General features: G+C 34.9%; 1 protein-coding gene across 1 annotated transcript in view; it reads right to left on the bottom strand.

Moving 5' to 3' along the window:
- Positions 1 to 19,289, bottom strand: part of LOC118200891 (murinoglobulin-2-like) — a 215,983-nt gene that overhangs the window by 58,242 nt on the left and 138,452 nt on the right. Inside the window, exons 20-21 of the mRNA XM_085825147.1 lie at positions 13,008 to 13,250; positions 11,142 to 11,193 (exon numbers count right to left, since the gene is read on the bottom strand). Coding sequence (XP_085681273.1) covers positions 11,142 to 11,193; positions 13,008 to 13,250 — 295 coding nt within the window. The remainder of the gene's footprint in view (positions 1 to 11,141; positions 11,194 to 13,007; positions 13,251 to 19,289) is intronic.

Here is a 19,289-nt window from a genome sequence, read left to right as displayed (position 1 = left end):
AGGAAAACATCTCAGTTCGTAGTAGTTGCTTAGTTTGTTGTTTTTAGAAAACTACTGTTGTTGATTGTAGCGAATTCGCGGATTAGCGTTCTTTAGCTGTTTTGAATTACGTTCTATTGGACATTTGAGTAGTTAAAAGAAAACTACTGTGAGATATTGTAATACTGCGTGATAATTTGAGAAAATTTAAGCATTTTTGTTGTGATAATAATAAATTTTTGTTCATTTTTCATCGGACTTGTGCATTCATTTAGTAACGAATCCGTACGCACGCAACAATTTTTGGTGTCAGAAGTGGGGTTTGAATGCCAATAACAAGAGCGATGGAAGAGCAGTTAAGGCAATTGATAACAGCCTTTGCCTCATTTAAAGAAGAAATGAAAGAAGAGATGAAATCTAGCCAAGGAAAGATGGAAGGGGCCGTCAACTCTGTTAAGGACGAAATGAAAGCCGTTCAAGCTGGTCAAGAAAAGATTGAAGCAGGTCAAGAAGAAATGAAAAGAGAGATTACCTGCATAATAGAAAATAAATTTGAAGCTATGGAAGGCAGAATTGACACAGTTGAAAATAAAGTTGGACTAATTGAAGAAAGAGTTTCTTCGGTGAAAGAAGAAATAGAAGAAAGAGTTTCTTCTGTAAAAGAACATATAGAAGGGAGAGTTTCTGCTGTGGAGGAACGAATTGAAGGAAGAGTTTGTGCCGTCCAACACCAAATCGAACAACAAATTGATGAGAGAGTTTCTGCAGTTGCCAAAGAAATGGATATTTTAAAGAAATTCGTAGCGACGGCAGGGAATAATAGTGAGTGTTTTAAATTCTTACCGATGCCTACTCGTCCATCTCTGAAGCTATCCACATATGATGGAAAGACATCCTGGCAAGTGTATAAAACACAATTTGCTATAGTGGCGGATGCGAATGGATGGGATTCCCAAACTAAGGCCTGTCATCTCGCCGCTTCTTTGAGAGCAGACGCAGCGGATATCCTTCAGACTCTTCCCGAAAACAAAAGGTCAGATTTCGAAGCTCTGTCCGGCGCCTTGGAGCTGCGCTTTGGGGAGAAGTGTTTAAAAGACTACTGCAGGCTCCAATTAAAATCTCGTCAACAGAAGCCTACCGAAACACTTCAGGAGCTCGCCACGGATGTTGAAAGGCTGTCTCACCTCGCCTTTACGGAATGCCCGAGAGAAACGAGGGAAATCCTGTCGCTGCAATATTTCATCGATGGCATCCGGGACCCTGAAATACAGAAAGCACTGCGAATGGCGGATGTAAAAGATTTAAAAAGCGCTCTAGTGTACGCCATGAAGTTCGAGGCAGCCCAGGAAGCAACTAATAGAGATCGCTACCCAGTTAGAGCTGTGCGAGTCCATGAGCCAGTGGATCAACTGATGGCTCGTTTAGATGATTTAGCCAGACAAGTCGATGCTTTGATACGGAGTAGCAGTGAGAACAAAGTAGCTGTAAGCTGTTGGAGATGTGGTAGTGAAGGTCACCTAAGACGGAATTGCAGAACACCCCAGGGTACGGAATATAAAGCAGATGATTTTACCAGACAAGTCAGTGGCTTGAGACGGAACAGAAGTGAAAAGAAAGTAGTTCTAAAGTGCTGGAACTGCGGAGTTGAAGGCCACATACGAAGAAACTGCAAAACACCCCGAGGTACGGAAAATAAGACCATTTCCCAGCAACGACGCAGTAAACAAATTAGTGACCATATCGAGGAACGGAGGTTGCCAGATAATGAAAAACCTTGTTTTAAAGCGCTTAAAATTTATACAGTGAGTGGCAACAGTAACGGACTGTCCATTAATGGGAATATCGATGGAGTTCCTTGCAATATGATCATTGACACAGGAGCTAATGTTACCATCATTAGGAAAGATTTAGCTGAACAGTTTAAAGATAAACTTATTTGGACGCCATCCTGTGTTACCCTTCAGACTGCGTCTGGTGACAAGATCGACATAACTGGGAAGTTAAACGTAAGCATCACGTTTGGAAGTGCCGCCTACCATCACACGGCATATGTGGCGGATATCACAGATCCATGCATACTCGGATTGGACTTTTTAAGGAAATACAATTTTACCTTAGACTTGAAAAACAACAAACTGCTTTCAGGATCTGAAGACATGACTATCCATCCTATGAAGGGATCCTCACCTGGAAATGCCGACGCTTTGTCCGAAAGAACCAGCTCGAGAAACAGCCGAAATCATGCTAGGGTCGAAAAGAAACACCAGACTACCAGCTATTCTCCATCTCAGATGCTCTTCGGTCGAGACATTCGTCTGCCTTGTGACCGTCTGTTTCATCGCCGTACGGATGCGCCTTCATCGCCTGAGGAACACATCCAAGATGTCAAGGCCCGTTTTGAAGTGATGCACCGTTCCGCACGAAAGCGAGTGAACTTGGCGACGGAGAAAGTGAAGACCAGATACAACGCGAGAGCTACTGGACATAGATTCAACAAAAGAGACAAGGTGTGGTTGTGGAACCCGATTCAAGGAAAAGGACTCAGTCCTAAACTACAGTCACCTTCGGATGGTCCATGTAAAGTGCTGAACAGACTGAATGACGTCTCCGTAAGTCTTCGAACTCTAAACCTAAAGTCGGTCATTACGACAGGTTAGCTCATTACTATGGCCATAGTACATAATGTAAATAACTGTAAATAGTATAAGACCATGGTCCTTTTTGTTTATAAATTTGTATTTGATTTGATTTGTATTTAGTATTTGATTTGCATTTAGTATTTGATTTGTATTTAGTATTTGATTTGCATTTAGTATTTGATTTGTATTTAGTATTTGATTTGTATTTAGTATTTGTTTTATATTTAGTATTTGATAGCATTTGATTTGTTCAAGTTAGTTATTGCATTTATTGTTCATGTTGTTTGATATTGTAATGTAATGTTTATGCCTCAGTTGCATTTATGCCACAGTTGTAAGTTTAGCTTCCTATCCAGGGATTGTACTGCCCGGGACGTGCAGTCCTTGGGAAGGGAGCAGTGTTACGAATTTGGTATTTAAAAAGCAAATGTTAGTTCAATTATAAATTAAATGGTTTTATTTCTCGCGCAGTGCAGCGCGTGACGAATATTAAAAGAAAGCTAAGCCGGAAAATTGAAAATACAAGAGCGCGTGAATTAAATAAATAAATAACTCTTTTTCATTTCGAGAAAGTACTGGAAAATTCTAGCGCGTGATTTTAAAATGTTATAAAAGGAGGAAAACATCTCAGTTCGTAGTAGTTGCTTAGTTTGTTGTTGTTTAGAAAACTACTGTTGTTGATTGTAGCGAATTCGCGGATTAGCGTTCTTTAGCTGTTTTGAATTACGTTCTATTGGACATTTGAGTAGTTAAAAGAAAACTACTGTGAGATATTGTAATACTGCGTGATAATTTGAGAAAATTTAAGCATTTTTGTTGTGATAATAATAAATTTTTGTTCATTTTTCATCGGACTTGTGCATTCATTTAGTAACGAATCCGTACGCACGCAACAATATTGATTGTTTTCAAAAAGTTATAATACACCTCCCATAACTGCTGCTTTATAAACATTTTATTAATAAGCTTGTTATAGGTATCCCTCCTATAACATAGTAGAGAGGTTTCTAAAATATACCTTGTTCTGTGAAACCGTGTTATACGGGACGACCAATCAACATGAAATAGAGGAACGCTTTTCGAAAACTTTTAGAGACAAAATATTTTTAATGCTTCTCACTATTGCCTCATTTTATATTTAGACATGTTGCGACATCAGACGCCTTTCCTCTTTTAACAAACGATTCAAAATTTGTATTTTCATCTTCAAAGAAATAAAGTTTCTTTCAAAACTTGTTTTCTTATTTTCAGTCATGGTTTGGTACAGAGATATAATTTCGCAATAATTACACCTGAAAACGATAAAGCAAATTACTAACACATAACCAAATATTTTTTAAAAATTTTCTGCTGAAAGCACAGTTTATGCAGTCTACCATCTGAATCTACTTGGAGCCCAAAAGCATATTATGTAAATGATGGGCACGACTCGATTTCAAAATAATTTCTATCTGAAAGAATACGGTATTCCTGGAATTTATTTTATTTCTGTGTGTATGAATTATGTTACTAGGTCACACGATGAAAAAGTACGTAACATAGTTTTGTAAATGTTTAAAATAAAAATCCTGTTATTGAAATATGTAAATGCATAAGTTGTTAAAAGAGGTTTTTCGCATTTTCATTAAAGTACTGGAATAAAACCGTGTTACCGTGTTATACGACTGTTTCTGCTGTGATGTAGTGGCCGAAACCCCTATACAAAACCTGGGTTGTGACATCAGGTTCAAAACAAAACACAGCATAAAAATTTTATTGAACGCAAAAAGAATGGCTACATACAATTCTGCAGAGAAAAAAAACTAACTAATTCAAAAATCAAATTCTTAACATTTTACGTGAGAGAGCAATTCGTGGCTCTCGAGCTTGCGTTTTTAACATTGCCAACGATTTAATTATTTTAATAAAGACTATTTTAACAACTATTGAAAACGTGTTTGTAAGTTAAAAAAATAATAATTTTCAGCTTATTCTCACGAGACATCCTTGTCCAAATTAATCTTCAGTCTCTTCTTCTTTTATGTGACCTTATGACCCTGCCATTTCGTTATAGAATAAGAGCGACTTTTACTTATTAAGCGAAACTGAAGCAAAAGAAAAATAAAGATATCAAAAAACACTCTTTCTAAAAGATATGACAAATGGATATAGGAACACAGATATGATGTTATCAATTAATGTGAAGGACTATAATTAAAGTAATTTACTAAGTGTAAAAAATGTGTAATTTCAGCTAAAAGTCAAAAGACTGATAAAAGGATTAATCATTAGGTAAGGATTATTTGTTTATTTCTCATTTTTTGAAGTAATGCTCATAGTTTTACTTCAAAAATACAACATTCGGTTACTTTTGAAGAGGCATGCAAGCCATACTGGTAAGAAATAATGATTACACAAGATTTTAAATTTGAAGCATGATTATCAAAAGATTGGATAAAAACGTCTTTTAAGGGAAAAAAAGAAATGATAAATATCGTACCGTTTTTGATGCGAAATTGTAACATTACTGAAACCAAGGTCAGTAGACAAACAAAGTTACATTCTTTCCAACCGTAAAATTCAGTAACGTCACTTGACTTACAGTAGTGGGAGAAACGAACGGAGTAGGGCATAGTTACTATTGAGCAAATTATGAGTCAGTTACATCACACTCTCAAAGATTTCAGGTCGGGAAGAGCAAATCTTGTAGTACAGTAATTTTGATAGAAACAGATGTGTTCTTCTATTGTAAACTGTTAAAAATGTTCACTGGAAATTCTTATAGGGTAGTAGCCATGTTTGAATTGCAAACAATTATAAATATATCATATTCGAAGTAGCATGCATTGAGACATTAATAGGTGGCCTAGTGCTTCTGACATTCCTGGAATCTTTAATAATGCATTTTTTAATAACTATCATATACTGGACGTCCCGTAATTTTATAGTTTGAACTCTGTGGAAATTTTGCATCCGTAGAACGAGCTGAACGAGAAATGAAGTCAGAGTATCAGAAGTTTGCAAAATAATGTGATTATAGTACGACAGGGATTTGTTTCTTCTCAAAGAAATTGTTTGCTCAAGTACCTTTCCTCACAGCGAAGCATTGCATCGAATGGCCGAAAGATACTTTAACTCCTTTTCAATTACAACACGACACAGACTATTCTGGGAGGACAGACACTGAACGCTTCTACCTTTTCCTCAGGGAACGTGCTAACGCTTTTTTACCAGCCAATTTCAATTTGTAAGCGCATGTGTCATGATTTATTTGGGGGCAGGAAGAAGACTTTTCGAACAACTTCGAGACTTTCCAGCGGTGCAGTATTTGGATACCTTTATTAGCTTTGTGCTTACTTACGTTATAACGTCCTAAGTGCTATATCATATATCATTGATATTAATCGATTATTGTGCTGGTGCTCAGAATTAATTCATATAAAACCAAAAATAACATACAAGGCATTTTCTGGTTTTGCTGAAAATGCAATCAATGCAGAAGCAACAACAATTCAAGCTGTTATGGTATGTTCATTATTTTCAAAATACAAAGAAATTATTGGACTGGTACTAGTACTTAATATGACTGCTGAAGATGAATTAGATATATGTAATAGAAAGAAGCAATACATTAAAATTAATAATAATGCACATTCTATGATATGTTGTCTTGTGTATAGTATGCAGAAAAGGTTAATGATTTTAAACAGTTAATGAAATGTATGGTTGGAAAACGAGTATTAAGGAAACATTAGCATTTCTATGAAACATTGTAATCAATAATTATGTGATATTTAATTGTGTAATATTAAAAAACACTAAATATTTTTTATTGATTGCAAATTGCACTTTTATTACTTTTCGTTTGGTATCTATTCTTCCAAATAGTGTGTAATTCGCGTTTTTTTAAATATTGCCGTTATGTATGTTTATTAGATTATCTAAATAAATAAATGTTGGAAATATTCTACTAGAAAGCCCGGCGGTCATACGAAATGACCGCTGTTCTAGATATTATAAATTGTAATTAAAATGATTTGTGCAAAGGTGTCAGCTAATTTATACTGAAATACCCAGGGCAGGCGGCGAGGACGCCCCTTTGCTTACTGCCCCACGGGGTTTCCCCCTTCTACTTGCTTAATTGCTTAACGTGTAATTGCTTAAAGTACAATAAAAAAAAACACTGGCGGTACATTTCTTAAGAACCCACCGCTAGCTCAATAAAGGTGATTTAAATAATTAAATATTAATTCACATGTCAAAGATCTCTTTGTACACAACACTTCTTGTGTAGATCTTTCAATCATTTTTAAGCTCGCCTTGCAAAGGACCATCCAAAATTTTAAATTTTACATCCGTTCTTTCGCGAACCCTTGAACAGGCAACATAAAGTTGACCGTGTCCAAATGCAGGCTCAGGTAAAAATATGCCAACACGCTTAAGCGTTTGGTCCTGAGACTTATTGATGGTCATAGCAAAGGCAAGTTTTACAGGAACTTGTCTACGTCTCAATTGAAACGGCAACCCTGTGCCGTGGCAACTTCATCCCATTGGCTAGCACAGTTACGCAAGCAACCAATAAACTGTCGGCGACAGACAAACACTTAAGCCGCATATATATATGGGGTGAAGTAACATCATCTCCTCCGAAACGGCTGGCTACCGGGCTTAGCGAAGCGCACCGTTGGATTCCGCAGGTTCTTGGCGCGCCATTTTGATCATTCACGTCTTCGTGGAACTTTAATTAGCCGAGATATTAATTAAAAACTAATTTTTTCCTACATTTTCCACTTTCTTTCTTGGGTTTTCCCTATTAGAGGGATTTGGCTATGTGCCAAATTCTTTTTTCTCGAATATCTACGGAGCGGCGCCGCGTTGAAATTCGAGACGCGTATCCTCGAATTCCAAAAAATTCTCCGAATCCATCAGTACCGTTTTCATCTTCGTACGACTTTAATCGGCCGAGATATTAAATAAAAACTGCGAAAACGTTAATTTCCGAGTCCATTTTTCTGGTTGGCAACAATAAACTATCGCCGACACACACTTTAGCCACTTATATATATATAAGGATTTTCTTCGCTTACTTTTTATATGCTTGTAATAACAAAGAAATTCATAATAAATAGAAACAAAAAGTTTCATCGCGCGCTATTTAAAGAAAAGCTTACTTTAACGTACTTAGCTTACTATCGTATATTATATTATTTAAATTATTTCAGTACAGTAACAAAATGAAAGTTATTGATTATAAAAAGTGCATGAAATAATCATTGTAATCTACCACTATACTAAAATATAGAAACTAAAAAGAAGTAAATACATTAACATATGATCGAAAGAAATAGTGTTAAGAAACATCAGCATTACTAGTAAATTCAAAATTATTGCACTTTTAATTGCTTACTATTTAAAAAACACAATTTTTTATTAATTGGAATTTTTAGTTCTGTTACCTTCCTTCTGATATTTATACTTTCAAATACTACTAGTTCATGTTTTTTCTTAAATAGTTCTATCATGTATGCTATTTTGTTAGGTTATTATTTCATTTCAGATATGAATATGGGAAGTTTCTTTGGTTATTAGATTTTTTTGGTTATTAATATTTTTGATCACATTTATTAACTACTTTATACAGTCTTTCATTTGTATATCTTGGAGATATAGAAGTTAATGGCTATACTTTTTACTATAAAATGCGAATAAATTTATACTTGAGTTCAGGTAAAATACTGATTATGTTACCTTAAGAAGGGCTTCCTAATTTATCACGACAAGGGCAATATTCAATGACTCCGAGATTTAACAGAAATAAATGTGATAACGCTGTTTTAATCAGAAACGCTCTTTCTTTTACCCACACATATATCTTTACTTTTATTTATGTCTGATTGAGTTTTATTTACTTAAAACCTACTATTAATATTGTATATTTATAATAACCACTTTAATATTTACTCTCACTTACATATTAAATGATTAAGACAAAAAAATGATGAAATCTTAAATAATCGTAACTTGGAATTTAAGTTATTTAAAAATATAGTTTAAAGCTCTGAAAATAATTAAAGCTATTATTAATTGTGCACATTTATTCTAAAGAGAAAAATCGTGTTATCTTCTGGTTTTCAGGTAATTATAAACTATTTAAACTTTAGAAAAATACAAGGAATACAAAATTTTAAAAAAGAAAAAAAAAAAAAAAAAAAAAAAAAAAAAGCATGAATTAGCCCTTTTTTTTTTTTTTTTTTTTTTGTATAAATCAATATGTAACACAAGGACATAATAACGACGTTTTGACAACTGTTGCAAAAAGGTCGAATTCTGCGAGCATTAGGCGTCGTTAAGATGTCGTGATACGATGCTTTCACAAGCCCGAAATATACCTAAGAAAGATGCAATAACGAAGTCTGTGCGACAAAAACCTCATCTGCAAAGACGTAATAAAGACGTCTTTGCAACGGTTGCAAAATAGTGGTGTTTCGCGTACACCTGGGCGTCTTAAAGACGACATATGTCAACGTTTTTGTAACGACATCCGCGACGAGTTTGCAACGTCGTTACGACGTTGTCGTGCTACTTGGGACACAGAAGAAAAAATGTCTGTTCTTTTGATTAACTGTAAAACAAAATCATGGAAGTGAAAATCTTTCTCTTCTTCAATGTACACTGATTCCTGATATTAAGGATACAGTTTTCTAATCTAAAGTTAAGATCACACTGGACTCTTCAGAAATGAGGAGTACAGCTAGACAGCAAGATTAACGAAAGTGGAATAAAAAGAACTTTATTGACTTGAAAAATAGACTTACGGTTATTTGTACCAGAACATTTATTCTTTCCATTTTACAAGATCCGTTCTGTCACTGACTTTCTTTACATTTCCCCACTGCATAGCACTTTTCAGCCATGGCGACTGTCAAATATTGCACAAATATAATATTTTTTAATAGGCTGTAAAATACACAACCTGAAAAATTGCCAATTTACGGATGCCGATATTCGATGCGATGGTAAGAACTCTAATTTATTATTTAAATTAAAGTTACAAATTGCTTAGTTAAAAGATCGATCTCACAGCAAATCGAAATTTTGCAAAAATTCATGTAATTTCCCCCTTTTTTTTTGAGACCTTCAGTAAACAAACTTTCTTACATTTTTAAATGGATTCGTTTACGTAACAAGTTTTATGATGTTACTAATTTATTTGCTCGTAGAGTTAGGAACGCAAACTGTGACTAATGATGAAATATTAGTGATGAGCTTCAAGACAACGGAGCGAGCTAAAGTTCTTAATATTCTGAATATCGCTACACCTCAGAAAGCAGATTGAACGATGACGAAGACGATAACAACGGTGACGATGGCGACGACTTGCTGCATAAGATCACCCATTCAGTGCTTCCAGCAGTGTTAAATTAGCAATGGTAATAAAAGTGAACAACAATAACAGCGAGTGAGATCTTATTAGCTAATGTAATGTTATTATTCCTATGCATTCTAACTGGGATGTAGGTTTCTTTAAATGAATAATATTGCCAGAATTATGGGTAGTTTATTCATGAATACTTTCCATTTGTTTTGTTCTTACTGTAACTGCCTCTATCGGAATTAAAATTATTCGCATAATTTCCCCCTCTCGAATTTCGTACGGCAAAATTAACAAAAAAGGGGGTAAGTACGCTAGTATATAGTATATCTTCTTAATTTAGTATATAATCTAAGTCATTCATGAAAATGATTGTGTGCTAACGGATAATATTTACCAAGATCTACACCTTGAATTTAACTTTAAAAATGTTTCCAACGTATTATGAACCTCGGTAAGAAGTAATCCTCTGAACGTCTGCTAACAACAACTATTTCCAATTTTGTTCTTACTGTTTCACTCATTAAATGAATTATAAGCATTCAATATACGTTGTAACCGTATGATAATGATTACCTCCTTTATATTTATTACTGATTGACTTTCAATACGTCCAAAAATATAATAATCAAATCTTTCACATTTATTTCCTTTTCCATTACATTAGATAATGTTTTTAATTTCATCCCACTTGGATCTTTCATGCGGACTAAGAAATTACCGTTTCTGTAAATTCTGCGATGCGTAAAATGCATCATATATCTTTCAGATTATAGCAGTATATTGCAGGAAACATACTGAACAATCTACTAATGTAGCTTGATCACTGTACATGTAATTTAATTGCATAAAGTAAATGTGTAATATTCAGTCCTTTTAATCCGTAAAACACATTTCGTAAGATCATATGCAGTATATCTGTGTTAAAAAATTTATATGCTAATTACATTTTCTAGCTTTATTTGGATAACGGAAAAAAATGGAGCATCAGTTTAAACTTTGTTGAACTAAAGAGCTTTTCAACAAAATGTTTTGCATTAAGAAAATGGTTATCTGAAAATGATTGAGCTTAAATACTCCTATTCTACGCATATGCATCGTTATTATACCTGATTTTACTCTATACATATAATTTGATTTCTAAACGCACAGTGATTATTAAGTTGACTTACCTTCAGGGCATATAAAATAGTTTAGTACTTCTTCCTTTGGAAATCCTTCTGCCTAAAGAAAGGAAAAAAGAGATGTTATTAATGCCCAAATGAAAATGCTATCAATATTGGACAATAATACGAGAATTAAAACATGTATTTCTTTAACAAACAAGTAGTCATAATCTAAAATGTAGCTTTATTTCCTTGAAAATATGAAAAAATAAAACTCTAAATCTGTTTTAAGTAGCGAAAGAACATTTGCAAATTATAGCCTTTCCTAATGGCCATCGATCGGTAGAGCAGTGTATATCCTAGCTTCAGCAAATGAAATGTATCTGTTAGGTTTGAGACATTGTAGAGCCAACAGAGATAGTGTACCTTACCATAAATTTGCAAATGTCGTATACAAATGTCAAGTTAGAGACAGAACGTTTGGCTATACTCGTTGATCGTCTCGATACTTTATATCTGAATTTACTTGATTCAGCTTTAGCCTATCTATTTGCTCGCGTGATATCTGAGCCTGGGTCTAGACTTGTAGACGCGCTGTAGTATAAATCTACCATTTTAAATATTTTGATTTTGTGAAGTTCCTTCCCCTGATAAAAGACGAAGAACGGAAGTGACCTTCCCCGAAAAAACCGGTCGAGGCAATGGAGGTAGGAAGTAAGACCACCGGCCTGCCTCGACCATGGAGGTACCCTTTCCTACCTCCATGGTCGAGGCAGGCCGGTGGGGGTGGGGGGGGGAAGAAAGACTGGACGGGTTGGTACTTGGAGTTGGACCGGCGAGCAGGCCGTGTGAGAATGTAGAGAACTGAAATATGTTTTAATTTCTTTTGCGCGCCTTGTATATATATATTGTATATAGTTTATTTTACAGCGTATTCGTTGTATGGTGTATCAATAGTGCAGTTTGTGTAATAAATTAGTGAAGAAAATGTCAAAGCGGACAAGTGTTATTTTCCCACTATGGTAAGTTTACACAGAAGAACCCATCTCGTGTTTGAACGAGCGCGAGGCATGACAGATTTACTCTTAATTTGTGTTTGTTAATCTCGCAAGCAGGAGACACGTTTCTGTCATTACACAAACAATTTATATCGTTAGGTTGAATTCTTCTGTGTTATTTCACTGGAATGTTAGGATTGAACCATAAGTCTTCTGATTGTCTGTAGTTTTCATACATATTGTGTGCGTTTATTTCTTAAAAAATCAGTAATTTTACTCCGTTTTTATGAACGTATAAATCTTTGTCGAATTTCAGTGCGCATTTTCCGAAGTGCTATTTTATCATTCCATTCGAAATCCTTTTGGTTAACGAAGTCTAACAGAGTTTCAACAGAAGTCGTTGCTCTCAGTCAAATTTTCCAATTAGTGGACGCTTTTGTTTTAGTATTAAAACACCTGTCTTGCGCTTAACACTTGTAGCTATTCATATTTTAGTTCTAAAATTTTTAAACTGGTTTTTAAAAAATAAGAAGAAATTATACTCTAAAATACACACAAAATAGAAAATTGACAGCGATCAACCCAAAAGATGCTCTTCAAGTATGCACATGCAGAACGAACTGTAGGAGGCAATCGTTGAAACTAAACATAAAAACGCAATTCCACGGTTTTCAAAGCATGCTCCGTAACTGCGCGTTGATTTTTATACATTCTCGCACATAGCGTCCGGCATACACCACGCACGGATAATCTGCAAACCAGATAATCCACAATCGGGCACTGTACAGAACACAAACTAAAAGCATTGTTGACAGAGTTATCAAAATTTTATATACCAATTATGCAATTGCATGATGTTTAAAAAAATAAAATAATCTGTCCTGTGTACATTAAAAACAGTTTCAATTTTTAAAAAAATGGCAGAAAAGCATACCTCAACAAGAAGTTGTTTCGTGATAGCATCTCTGGCACTTAGTTTTGCAGTGACTTCATTGCCACAAATTTCATCGTCAGCTTCAAATGAAGACCCGTATACAGTTATGTTCACCCGGCCTAAACTTACGGGACGTAACATGAAACGATGAGATTCACTTTTACTCCCGCATACACACATCTTGTGAGATGAAGAGTCGTAAACGAGTTTGTAATCCTCGCTGGGCTCTAGAGATATCTTGATCTAAAAATAGTCCAGCAAATTACGGTAAGAAACACATAATTTATTCAATCAGGTGTCGATCAATTTATTAAAGCAAATGCACTGATAATTTATTCAATCAGTATTTCTTAACTGATTCAAGAAACTAAATAATTATCTTGAATAATGCAGTAAGCAGCGCTTAATACGATCACATTTAGCCACGACTATTTTGATAATATTAAGCGACGAAAAAAATTATCTTTCAAAACAGCAATGTAATTTAACTTATTTAATATAAATACAACGATAAATCTGTAAATAAGTACTTCAAAAACCTTTTTAGTAGCAAACGGCAAAAAAAAAAAAAAAAAAAAAAAAATTGTCTACGAACTGTTCAAAACATTTTTTAAAATTATTTGACTGATGGCTATATTCTAATTTTAATACTTGGTACTCGGAGGGCGTCTCTTATTCACTGGAAGAACACATGCAAATGTAAAAATATAAAATTTAAACTTTGGCAGAAAAGCAGTGTAAGTTTGGCGTAAATGTTTTCAGGGGACCTTTCTGTTAAGGATTAGGGAAGGAAACTCTATAGAATTTTTTTTGCTTTTAAAGAAGATGAACCTATACCTTATCTTTCTTAAAATCGATTGTGTTATTCAAATTCTAAGCCAAACTAAGATCACTTTTAGTAAATTATTAAAGGATATTATTTACACAAGGTTTTTGTAAACTGTTTCAATGAAATGAGAGGCATCAGTAATTATCAAGACAAACAAGGTTTATAATGGAACTTCGCACCACATTCCACTCAGAGTATTATACAAACCTATTGTAAATTATCGAAGTCAACTTTCAGCGTGAAAAAATGAGAATTAATGAAATGATTAGTTACACAAGTCTGTTCCGAGTCGGGAAGGATTTTAAAGTAGTTGCTGACATGGGCGCCATTGCACTGCACATATTGATGAGAAAAGAAAGAAAGGACTGGCGAGGCCCTTTCATAGACTCCTGATGTCCTTATTGCTTAACAAGTAAATCATCGGTTCGAAAATCTGAGCCGACACTTTTTAAAAACACCAACATTTATTTTCACGCCATTTCTAATTCTACAAAATATTAAATGCAACTAACTATCAAACAGAAAAGCAGACGTAGACGTAATGATGCATCTGGGCACGTGATCCTCGTGACAGACGAATTCTTTAGGCTTGCCACAGAAAGGCAGTGTGTCGCCACAATTCTCCCACCTTTTGAGTGGATGGCTACACTCAAAACATAAAACTTACATCAATATAAATGAGGGTTATATAACAAAGAAAATTACTTAATACTTAAATGATATTACTTGAAAACAAAATTAATACTGAGGAATAATACAACAATAATAGCACAACAAAATAATCATAATAACTCAAAGACATGAATTACATTATTCGTGATTTTACAACTCTACCACTACTGGTGGGGAAAGGAACTTGATCATTTTGAGTATTATCTATTGTATTGTCCAGTTCCGATCTAAACAATCTCTGTATTGGTCTCAAGAACTCTGAATTATTACTTTTTACAAGAGCAACTCTTATGTTGCCATCTCGACCAGCGATCACTCGAATAACGCGCGCTAAATTTCAATATGCACGGTTTTTATTCTGATCCTCCAGCAAGACAATTTCTCCTACAGAGAGAGGTTTATTTTTGTAATTTCTGGTAGACTGCTGTCTTAACTGCCCTAGATACTTAGAGCGAAATCTCACTCTTAACAATTCTCTCATTCTCTGGAAATACTTCGCTCTTCTACTCAATTTTTCTTTGTCCACATTATCAATATCAGGTACACCCGACTGTGGCGTTTCATGCAGAAATTTTTCTGGAGTTAAAGGCAAGGGATCTTCAATATCGTCAGACACGTACGCTAGTGGTTTTGAGTTGACAATTCTTTCACAATCGCACAAGACGGTGAGTAACTCTTCATAACCAAGAGAAGCACGGCCTAAAATTTTTCTTAATATTTGTTTTACAATTTGTATTAAACGCTTCCACCATCCACCCCACCAAGCGTCGGATGGAGGATTAAATTTCCATCGTATTCTCTTTTCAGCAGCCTTAGAGCAGAGGCAGTCCCAGTCAATGGTTTGCAGAACTCTCTATGCACCCACAAAATTTGTCCCATTATCGGAATATATAGTGGTAGGGCGTCCACGACGTGCGATAAAACGCCTTAAGGCTTGAAAAAATGATTCAGTTGTTAATGAGGTAACCAGTTCCATATGGATAGCACTATAAACTGCACAGGTAAAGAGCACAATATATGATTTTCGTCCATTCTTTAAATGCAAGGGTCCTGCAAGATCACATCCTACGATTTCAAAAATGGCTGAATCACGAACCCTATCATTTGGTAAAACGCCTGGGACTGTCTCTACTCTTTTAGCCTTAAATCTCTGGCATGTTACACATTTTCTTATACAGTTCCTTATAGTTTTATGCGATTTTAAGATCCAGTATCTTTCTCTTAAATGCGACATCAATAATGTAGTACCTGCATGTAACAAATCTTTGTGTGCACTTAATATCAATCATTTGACTACTGGATGCTTAGAAGGTAATATGATGGGGAACTTAAAGCTGTTAGAGTCGTCACGATAAGCAACATTAGACTTAGCTCTTATTAGACCCTGACTATCGATAAATGGTCTGAGTCGTCTTAGCTTATCATCTGTTTCACCATTAAACGACTCTTTTTGTATTAATAACATTAAAGATATTTCTCCCTTTTCTATTTCAGATACAGTCAAATCCTTAGAATGGTTGTTATTATTATTATTACGTACGTTATTATAAAATCTGAATATCCATGATAACATTCTTACAATTTTCTTAAATGATGAGAAATACTTATAGTACCATCCAATACAATTATCACTCTTTGCCAACGTAACAATAACTGTCTTACGTATTTCTGAATTAACCAAATCCTCATCTGGTTCATCATTAGATTTAGGCCAATTTGCCTCATCTTTCCGTAACCAATCAGGTCCCTCCCACCATTTTCGTTCTATTAATTGATCTGCATAACAACCTCTAGAAAGTAGGTCAGCAGGATTGAGACTACAGGGACATGTTGGCATACAGTGGGGGGGATCAACGACCTGATTCCCTGTACACGATTAAAAACGAATGCTCCTCAACGTTGATTTCGCCGTATCCAACTTAAAGCCGTCGAGGAGTCAGTCCAACAATGAATACGAACTTCATGTAGGCCAATATCATTAATAACTGAAGACAATAACCTAGAACCAATATTACAAGCAAGAAGTTCTAATCGAGGAATCGTAATAGGTTTTAAAGGAGCTACTCTCGATCTTGCGTGTATCAAACTAACCTTCACCTTTTTGCCACTCTGTACTCTTAAAAAGACGCATGCACCATACGCACTTTTACTACTGTCACAAAAGAGATGTATACTCACAGCTTCATTAATAGATTTGAGACCTACCCATCTAGGTATTTAGATACTGGATAGCAAGTACAAATTTTTAAGCCAAAACCTGAACTTTTTGGTTAATTCATCGGGAAGAATATCGTCCCATTTAAGCTTTAAATTCCAAGTTTCCTGTAGAATTAGTTTTGGAATCAACATTACAGGAGCCGTATGCCCTATAACGTCAAACACCTGATGAGCTACTGCTAAAACTAGTCTTTTAGTAACTGGGTCATCCAATTTTATATCTTGACTTATTTTGCAAGGCCATACAAAGCCCAAAACAGACACATCTCCTTCCGTGGAGGAATCTTCCTCTGGCACAACACTTCTTATATTGGATTTCCAGAATCTTAAATTAAAATGACCCGAAGCCATAATTATTTGTGATTCATTTACAAACTTTCTCATTTCTATTTCTGAATTCATACTAGCCGACTCAGTTATCTACGTAAAAGGATGTTTTCAAAATCTCCGCTGTATGACTTAAGCTTTCGGGAACTACACTCAAAAGATATCGTATTGTAGCGGCCAATAAATACGGACTACACGTAATACCAAAAACTACCCTTCTATGCCGATACAGTTCTACTTGTTCTTGATTATCCCTACTGAACCACATAAATTTCAAAAAGTCTCGATCTTTTTCCCTTATAGATATTTGCAAGAACGCTCTTTCTATATCTGAAGTGACACCAACGTAATTCTTTCGAAACCGATTAAGAATCGAAAGTATAATTTCAATTAAATTTGGTCCAGTAGATAAACAATCGTTCAATGATGGGTAACCAGGCGAATGGGAACTTGCGTTAAACACTGGTCTTATACTCGTGCTACTATTTTCTTTAACAACCGCTCTATGAGGGAAATAATGTACACCCTTATATTTATTCTTATTCGGTACTTTTTCAATTATCCGGAGTGCTAACCAGCTCTGGAAAACGTCTCCGTAAGCGTCAAAGCGTCAAATTAATTAGTCATTAATTTTCGTTTAGTACTTACAAGACATTTTTCTGCTATCACTTTGTTTTCGGGTAAAAGCGAGCTATCCGACACCCAGGGTAATGCTACTTCGTACCTTCCCTCTGAATTTACCGTAAGAGTCTCTTTAAAATATTTTTGCGTATCCTCCTGTAACTGAGTTTTGGTTTTACTTACGGAAGGTTCACTAATACCCCAAACATCTAACTTCCAGAGATCACTTATACATTGACCCTTCACTAACATCATTACATAAATATGATTTCATAGAACCACTATCATAAATTGCTCGTACAAACATTTCTTTAGAACCATTCTGAATTTTTACAATTAAAGTTTGAAGATATACATCTGATACCTTAACATAGTTATTAAGAATGCCTGTTTTCTTTTCGTCATTCCCTAACTTTGTGACACTTTTTGTTTTGTTAGAAGGCAAATCAGGACACATAATCACAAAATGTCGATTTTTACATAAGGTACACCTATGTTTAGCTGTGCACTGATTTGCTCTATGGTTTTTATTAAGGCACACAAAACAAACATTCTTTTTCTTAATAATATCTTTCTTACATTCTAAACTCATTAAAGATGCATCCTTACAACTTTCAGACAAATGGGATTTTTCACGAAGAATACAAGTATCAGACATTTTATACTTTTGAAGATTTTCATTACACTTACTACTATTACTACTATTTGCATTAATTAGTTCACATGCAGTTGGAACAACAGGTTTTGTGTCAAAAAACTTATTTTTCTTATTACTTACTTTATCAGAACCCAAAACATCACGGGTAAGTTTAACTCTAAATTCAGTTTCTACTTCCCTGTTTAGAAAATCAATTAATGACTCTAAATCACTCTTACGTGTTGTTTCAGGAGACATACCTCGTTGTCTTTCCCAAATGTTTATTAAATCAGCAGGAAGTGCTGATTCCACTAAAGGAAATAAAACAACTGCAAATTTATCTTTAGTTAAACCAAGTGATTCCAATGCGCGTAGTTGAGTTTGCAACTTGTCATAAAGAGTTAATAAGTCTATCTTTTGTTTGTCATTGATTACCAGTTTTAATAGCTCTCTAACATAAATTTGAATTAAAACATTTTCATTTCCAAATCGTTCTTTGAGATACTCCACGGCTTTTTCGTAATTTTCTTCCGTAGCAGGAAAACTCTCCACTATTGCTCTTGGCGCAGTCTCAGGTTTCGTAGATTGTAGTAGATAATGAAACTTGTCTCTCTTGTCGATGCGAGTATCTTCATGTATTTTACTAAACCTCGTCCAAAATGTCAACCACTTTCGGAAGTCTCCATCGAACTTCACCAGTTCGATATCTGGCAGTTTCTGTTTTGCGGCCGTAACTATTCCTGATGAAGAACCGCTATTCGTTGAACCAGTAGAAGGCTGCGAAGCCTTTTTCCTGTTGGCTTTTACTTTCAACGCAGATAATTTATCGTAATATTCTTGAGCTGCACTAAATTCTCTTTCGTATTCTTCTTCAGTACAGCCTTTTCTCTGTAGAAGTTCCAAAAAAGAGTCATCCGTATTTCGTAAAGTTTTATACTTCTCTGAAATTTGATCTAAATAAATTTCTAAATCGTCCAAA

The sequence above is a fragment of the Stegodyphus dumicola genome, chromosome 10 (assembly GCF_044657685.1).
Source record: "Stegodyphus dumicola isolate Sdum_Otavi_A_Nest chromosome 10, ASM4465768v1".
NCBI classification, from domain to species: Eukaryota; Metazoa; Arthropoda; class Arachnida; order Araneae; family Eresidae; genus Stegodyphus; species Stegodyphus dumicola.
This window is presented reverse-complemented; position numbering and strand designations above follow the sequence as displayed.